Source organism: Megachile rotundata, chromosome 16 (assembly GCF_050947335.1).
Source record: "Megachile rotundata isolate GNS110a chromosome 16, iyMegRotu1, whole genome shotgun sequence".
Taxonomy (NCBI): Eukaryota; Metazoa; Arthropoda; class Insecta; order Hymenoptera; family Megachilidae; genus Megachile; species Megachile rotundata.
In genome coordinates, this window is record NC_134998.1 from 6068199 (window position 1) to 6076162 (window position 7964).

The 7964-nt window shown below is 26.8% G+C and overlaps 2 protein-coding genes across 3 annotated transcripts; one reads left to right on the forward strand and one right to left on the reverse strand.

Moving 5' to 3' along the window:
* Positions 1-334: 334 nt before the first annotated feature.
* LOC100881448 (uncharacterized) lies at positions 335-6436 on the forward strand. Of its 2 annotated transcripts, XM_076541046.1 has the most exons (4): positions 335-2401; positions 2493-2552; positions 2628-2705; positions 6292-6436. In XM_076541046.1, the coding sequence occupies exons 1-4, from the start codon at positions 1217-1219 to the stop codon at positions 6298-6300; spliced, it is 1332 nt and encodes a 443-aa protein (XP_076397161.1). In that variant the 5' UTR covers positions 335-1216; the 3' UTR covers positions 6301-6436. The 2 variants fall into 2 exon arrangements, with proteins under 2 accessions (XP_076397161.1, XP_003699400.1); XM_003699352.3 differs by lacking the exon at positions 6292-6436 and having other exon boundaries at positions 346-2401; positions 2628-3248.
* Positions 5079-7925, reverse strand: LOC100881558 (E3 ubiquitin-protein ligase RNF25). Its single transcript, XM_012281014.2, has 6 exons — positions 7702-7925; positions 7551-7622; positions 6842-7082; positions 6546-6764; positions 6100-6411; positions 5079-5986 (listed from the first exon to the last, which is right to left on the reverse strand). Exons 1-6 carry the CDS (start codon positions 7725-7727, stop codon positions 5804-5806), a joined length of 1053 nt encoding a protein of 350 aa, XP_012136404.1. The 5' UTR covers positions 7728-7925; the 3' UTR covers positions 5079-5803.
* Between the last annotated feature and the right edge of the window lie 39 nt (positions 7926-7964).

The window sequence follows — 7964 nt, forward strand, 5'->3', positions numbered from 1 at the left end:
CTCTTTGAAACAGTTGTATAATTATGCAAAGAATACTACACGTTACATATTTAAATTTGGACGTAAAACGAAATTGCCCGTTCTTTTAATTTAAATGGATTATTAAATTTTGATAAATTTTATTAGCTTTTTAACAACTTTAACATTATCTAGATTATCTTCTAACTATGTGTAAAGGAATACTGACGATCTTTACTACTACAAGTGCTCATCCAAGTTTAAAAAAAGCACTTCGAAAGCTGTCCTTATAAGATTATCGCCTCTATGGGCTTATATCTATTGTTCATACCGTAAGATTATACTCATTAAACGGCGAGTTTTTGTTCGTTTTGCGCATGTTAGTTCTGGTTGGTCGTGTGTGATTTGTAACTAAGGGTAACACGCACGCGCATTTGCGATATTCGCACCGCCATGCGCGTATACCCAGTGATTTTTTATTTTGCATACTTCCTATATCATACATTTTTTTCCTTATTCATATATCTATGTCTACCATATATATGACAAACTGAATGAAAAGTGTATATGATACTAACATGACAGTATTGAATGGTGGGAAATCTATTGAAGTTAGCCAAGTTGCGCGAATTAGGTATGATCTACTATGAAACGAATGACAAAACGATATTAGCGCCATGGTATTAGAATGAATGAATGACAATGTTATTATTTATTGTTTGGAATGTTTTCATTTGTTGATTTGCTCTGTATTGTTTTTACTTCATTATGATAATGAGATGGAAATGACAAATCATTTAATAATGGTACGTTTTTTGCAAAGTACATTCCCAAACAGTTATGCTCTTTCCACAAACACGTACAAGTTCTACGTTCAACAAGATTTGCAAGTGATTATGGCTACCAGCGTGTGTACTGACGTATACATATGGTAGTATTCGAAAGTATGATGTCAAATGACATTTAAGCAAATAGAAACGTATGTTGTATACCATTAATATGTGATATTCAATCTACTTTTATCAAATGACTGTAAGTTAATTACTTTGAGTGTACAGAATCATTTTACAGAATGAAACATAATAAATATATTTTGTAAAAATGATATCTTTTATCAGAACTGATAGTAAGAATGGATTAACATAACTTACTAAAATTGTTATTTATTGTTGTATATATGTGTTTTTATAATATGTTATATTTGATGAACAAAAGTCTTGCCCCAATTATATATTAGATTTTTATGTAATTTGGGACAATGGATAATCTATCAGATTCATTCAGAGGTGAATTAGACTCTGTTACATCAACAGATTCTCTGCAATTAGTGGCAGATGAGTTCTCTATTAGACATTTATCGACACCTGATGTTTCAAACATAGAGTTGTCAAAGCGTGTTGCATTATTGGAATTAGAAAATGAACGTCTTAGAATGGATTTAGAAAATATGCGCATAGAACTCAATGCTAGAATTGCAGCTAATGAAGGTCTTAAAGGAAAAATAACTGAATTGTATGTAGAAATGCAATTGGTACTTCAAGAAAAACAAAAACTGCAAAATACTCTAACGGATGTGAATAATCGTTTAGATGCATCACAAGCATCTGCAAAATGGTATCAGTCTCAAGTATATGGTTTACAAGCAAGCAAAAAAACTCTGCAATTAGAAGTTGATACTTATCAAGGAATACTGCAACAGAGGCAACAAACTATAGCAAATATAAATGCTAGGTATAAACAACTTAATATGGATTATACTGACCTTCTTCAAAAGCATCAGAAAGAAAAACAGAATTTGCAACATGAAGTACAAAATTTAAAAATGCAGAACCAATCAAATAATGTTTCAGAATCATTAGATATGAATACAATATCTAATTCCCCTGATGTATCTACAAAATTAGAATTAACAGAAGATGAATTGCGAAATACAAAAGCAGAATTAAAAACATTGGAAAAGCGACTTTTAGGTAATGAAGTTTCCAAGACATTAATGGAAAATACATTGACTAAACAGAGAATATTGATTACAACTATGGAAGGAAATATACAAAGATGTGAAACAGAAAAAAATCAAACTGCTGATTCTTTACGTAAAACACAGCTTGAAATTCAGAAGTTACATTCTGAAAATGAAGTATTGCAGACTACTCTACTTTCTTCCAAACAGGAACAAAGTCAGATAGAAGATGCAATCTTTCAATTGCGATTACAGCTAACAAAGATGATTGAGCAGTATAAGCTCCTAAAATCAAAAAATACAGAAGCAGAAGAAAAATTAAATTCAATGCAAGATGTAATAAATGAAAATAAGCGATTAAAGACGTTATCATATGAAGCTAATAGTGCTCTTATTAGAAAAATTCGACAGGAAAAACGCAAAGTTAAGCATTTGGAAAATAAGCTTCATAGTATTCAAATTACGGGACATTTAAGCAATATGGTATTGTAAACAATTGTATTAAATGTGTTAAAAAATGAAGAAGTTCATTGGAGAAATTATGTAAAATTTTTGTATAATTATTTTGTTTCAGAAAAGCAAGATGGAGGTTTCCTTACAAGAGTGCCTCAAACAGGTTTTAATGAGAAACAAAGTAATGTTTATAATTATTTATTTTTCTTTTTGTAATGTAATGCAATGTAATGTTAAAAATGCTTTTATTCTACAGGATTTAAAAGATCAATTGAAGGCACTTACAAAAAATTCAGATGAAAGTATTGATGAAGGATATGGTGATAGCAGTATTGTTAGTTCTGTTTCTATAGACATTCCATCTCCAAGTTCCATTAATCCAGTATTATTAAATACAGCTTCCAGTGTACTGCTACAGTGTAAGGATTTCTGTAAACCAGTACAAACAGAACTTGACCATCTACGATTAAAACTTAATAAGTTAAAAGAATGCACCATATAGTATTAAATTAATTTATTAAACAAATATTTAAATAAAATGCGTATTATTAGAAATTATGCAATATAAAATACATAAAAAGTGGTGACTGGATATTAAACTAAATGGTCATAAGGTTGACTAAATTGTAAATACATTAACTTATGATAAATCTTAAGATTGCTACAATTATAAACAAAATAAATTCAGAATTTGTTTATAAAAAGTTTTATTAAAATTGAACTTAAATATACAGTCTTAATCCGTAAAACGGCAATACTGTGCTGTAATTATGAGAATATGTTAATGAAAACAACCAATTATTTCGTTATTTGTTGAATATTTTTAAGATATTAATCTTGAAAAAAGAATTGTAAATAAAAACGATATATTAACTAACTACAATTACATTTTTATATTATACATCTTAATTGTTAGTATTCCTAACAAATTTGTAATTAAAAAAAAATTATGTAAACTGTTTTACAGGTACAATATAGTGTTTACATCATATAATATCAGAATGAGTGTAAATATTTCGTAAAAGTTTACAGTAAATATGAGATATACATATAGCGAATAATAGTCATTTAACAGAAGTGTCGGTTATTTGAATTTACAAGAAATATTTATTTAAATTTAATGTAATTTGTTGCAATAACTACTTACACCTACTATGTAAATATTAATACTTTACGCAAATTCTTTTTTAATGAATGGAACAACAGATACAAGTAACATAGTTGTACAAGCAGAAAAACTGAAATTTATCGTTATTTTTTCAACATTTATGATACGGTATATAATATGGGAGCATGTTATTCAATGTCTTCAAATTAGCAATTCTTCCAAAGCCTTTTCAATATATTGGATATAAGTGCTAATAAAATCCAGGATTCCTAAAAATGGGAGTTGAACATGTTTTCAAATTGTAATATTTTATTAAACAATTCATAACACATTTTACACTAATAATTTTAAAACCACTCTAAAGACTACTGTTACAATTAAGTCTATTTCAAATTTGTCGTACATTGCAATTTTATTTATGAGAAAAATTATTTATTGAATTTTGTACTTGCTTATTATTAGTGTTATTTAAAACATTCATTTCTTGTTGTCAGAAAATATTTTTAGTAACATTAGTAAGAAATAAATATCAAGACTGCAAAGTTTTTATAGTTACAAACACTCAACAAATTCTGTTTTTAATTTTTGGTGTAATTGTTCATATATATATGTACATATTTATAAAATAAGCGTAATTAAAATTTAATTATAGCTTCTTTTTAAAGTATCACAGATAAATATATCAAACGAAATAAAAAAAAAGTAGTTTCTTGTATTTAAAATGCATTTAATTTAATTAAATACAAGTTCTTTGGTATACATAAAGAACAATCGATATAAAATTAAAATAATATTACCAAATAAATAGACAAACATTATTTAGAACAGTTCTCGAGTATTTTTAATAATCAGTTTAATTTTTCACCTTTTAAAAGATATACAAAAAGTTTTAATTTGGAACATTGAACGTCTGAGTATTTATTCAATATAATGATATTAAATTAAATTGTACAATAAATTAAATGTAATACAATATAAAAACATAAATAAAGCGATAGATTTTTTATCATGTTCTAATTATAAATTAGAACATTTTTTATTATTTAAACGATATTAAAATATTGCTTTCAATTAAAAAAAATATCATTTAAAACAAATATATAAAATAATTATTTTACTTTTCTGAAAAATATTTACTACCCTATATTTATGGACAGTGATAATTTCAGTAATACATAAATGATAATATAATAAATTTATCATTATCATACTAAATAACTTACTTCACGATAAAATTAATGTTTAAGCTTATCGGTATTGGAATGATTTAATATTTTTCATCTTTCTCAATTTTTTCTAGTTTTATCCTACTACCCTTTTGTATCACAATAACGAGGAAAATTTGTTATCCTTTAAAAGAATATTCTTCATTACATAATAATGAATTATTTCATGAGCAAAAATAAAATAAAGAAAGCAAAATATTATTCTTAACAATATAACTAAATAGCAAAAATTAAAAACTTAATTAAATTTGTTGAATATAAATATTATATATACAAAAAGCGATACTTTGCAAATTAATATGTAACGTTTTTTTGTATTTTTTTTAATAGCGTTTACTCAGAAGTAGTGGTTATTTTATGCATTAAACCAAAATTCTCAACTCTTGAAAGGTATATTTCATATGTTAAACTTGTAATATAATAGAATTACATATTTTTCTAAAGATTTACATTGCTTCAGAATGTATGTATAGAGCAAAAATTAAATTTTTGATTCCTTTAAAAGGAATATATAAATATTTGTTTAAACACTGATCCATGTCTGCTCTGTTATACATCGCGATCTAAGATATTGTTGATAAATTTTACGTGTAAAAATAAATAGTGCACATTGAGAAACGCATTTGAAAATGGTTGTAAAAGTTGCATAATACATAATACGATACATGTTACTTTCACGATACTTTATCATTAATTAATTTTAAATCACCGGTATAAAATATTTTTCTTATAACATTTTGATTGCGCATTTTTTTTCATGTTTTTGGTTCATAATTTGCTACAGTACTTACAGTTTTGTATACATATTTATATTAACAAAAAAAATTAACTTTGTACGATTGCAGATCGTTTAAAAGAGCACCATGGCTTCAGTCTACACAAACAGTCCTTCAAAATTTCAACATATCCCATCTTATACACCGTTACAAGGGGAATGTTGCTGAACAATAATACCTATAATTTTATCATGTAAAAGTAATTTGAAATTAGACAGTTATTATATAATACATTCATAATTATGCTACTAATGCTAATCATATTATATATATTTAGTAAAATAGGAGACCAGACAGTAAACAGTTTATCTCGAACCCATTGTCATCTGGGAGTAGATTCCGTCTGCCTAACTTTGTCAAATTGGCGTCGATAATGAGCTCGTCCACGACCTCTATTTCGATGTCCATGATTATTATGTCCATGATTATTATGTCCATGATAACTATGATGTAATTGTGCATGATTTCGTGTTTGATGTGAAGATTGCTTTGTCTGCGGCATTTGCTGAGGAAAATATTTTATTAATAACATATTTTATAACTATATATAGTTTTTTTATAACTACATATATTTTTCTAAGAAAAATTTATTTCAATGTCAGAAATATATAAACATACCATATGATTAACAGATTGCATATTTTGATTGGAATATGCATTTAAACTGGTTCCAGGTGGATTAAGTCCTTCAGTTGTAGCACCAGGTTCATCTTCTGTTCTTACCAACATTTTTACTCCTTCAGCTTCCAAATCAATTATACCACCCCTTTGTTGCTGCCTTAAAAATAATGCTGCCATTTGTTTTTGCAGTTCTCTTAATTCTGCAGTGACTGAAAAATCAGTTGCAGCTTCAACATCTATTGGCGGTGGAGCAGACCACAAACTTTCTACATCACAATTGATTGATTCTCGACATACAGGACATATAGCCTGAAAAATGTATTGGTATGAATGTATTACAACTAATCAATTGTTATAACTACTGAAAATGTACTTAGTTTTAATAGACATGATAATAATAGGAAGTATAAAATAGTAAAATAGTAAAAGATAAAATAATATACCTGAAATTTATTAGTAGTATCTTGTTGCCACTGTGGCAATTTTTCTTGTTCCTCTCTATAATATCGTTCTGCAGCAGCTACATGTGCTGCTAAACAATGTGAATGAAAATAATGATAACATTCTGTTTTTGTAAATTCATCTCCTTCTCGAAAACCATACAAGCATATGGCACACTGATCCGTTGGAAGATTACTTCTTGTAAGATGTTCCCTTATTAACTGTTTATCATACAATTAGTTTGATATTTGCACACCAGAATATTTAGCAAATAAATTTATTTATGTATAAGACATACCTCAATGAGTTCAAACATAACTGGTTGGCCTATGAAATCTTTACATTTTGCTTCTGCATCTGATTGCATAAGCCTCACTGTATTTTCGTCTAATCCTCTAGGATTCCTAAGACTAATAGTAGGTGGTATATCTGGATATCCAATAGGTAATTGAACAATTAATGTTACACAAACATATTGAGATTGGGAATCTTCTCCAGTAGATGGAAATAACACAGTTTCAATACATTCTGGTTCACCTCTAGAAAAAGAAAAATGTTTTTCATAACATAATTATATGAAAAGATTAATTTATTATCATCACAAATAATATATTAAAATATTTATTATAAGTATATCTTCAATGTAATTAGTAGATACACATTTAATATTAATTAATTATAAATTAAATATAATTTTTAACATGTTATTCTAAATGTTTACAGACTTTAAAATGTTCATATATTTACAATTCAAATATATATCTTTACCTTTAACAGTTATGTTAAGATACTTGTAAATGACAAATCTTTAATCTATTTAGATAGATTTTTATCTGATTTATTCGAGTATTGTATTTAATACTTTGCTCTCTTCAAAAAAATAAAATGTAAGACTTTACAAAGATAATTTAATTCAAGAATTATGTTAATGACAGAAAATTTGCAACAATTGATTCAGATTAGTTGCTAGGTTAAAAGCAATAGATTTATTCGCGAAAAGAACTTACCTTTCGTTTTCTTTTATATTTAATTCATCGTCAAGTAGAATAGCCTTTAATGCCTCAATTTCGTCAGTCACTCTGTGTAAAATGTTCATATCTATTAAAAAGAATCGAAAATCTACGAAAAATACTAAGTATAGAATCTTACAAAAATTACCTCTCATCTATTGCTGTGTCTGACATCGTTCTTGAAACAAATAATACTTCCAATTTGTCTCGCGAAAATTATTTCGAATTTGACAGAATTTTTTCAGTCTTCAACGATTACAAGATTCTCGATAAGCGTCAATGTGCGTCAATATTGAAAACCTTCTGCTACTATTACTGTTACCAACCGGAGCGCTTTGGAATTATTGGTAATATTATTGCTATTGTTACTAAGAAAAGTTCCACTAAAGAAAATAATACTGTGTTGTTATT

Bases quoted from the DNA above. Each gene is read 5' to 3' on its own strand.
- LOC100881448 (XM_003699352.3), top strand. From the start codon at position 1,217: ATGGATAATCTATCAGATTCATTCAGAGGTGAATTAGACTCTGTTACA. The intron at 2,402-2,492 runs GTATTGTAAACA...ATTTTGTTTCAG, and splicing joins CGGGACATTTAAGCAATATG to AAAAGCAAGATGGAGGTTTC. The intron at 2,553-2,627 runs GTAATGTTTATA...TTTATTCTACAG, and splicing joins AGGTTTTAATGAGAAACAAA to GATTTAAAAGATCAATTGAA.
- LOC100881558 (XM_012281014.2), bottom strand. From the start codon at position 7,727: ATGTCAGACACAGCAATAGATGAGAG. The intron at 7,623-7,701 runs GTAATTTTTGTA...CATTTTACACAG, and splicing joins GACACAGCAATAGATGAGAG to AGTGACTGACGAAATTGAGG. The intron at 6,412-6,545 runs GTATATTATTTT...TACATTTTTCAG, and splicing joins ATACTACTAATAAATTTCAG to GCTATATGTCCTGTATGTCG.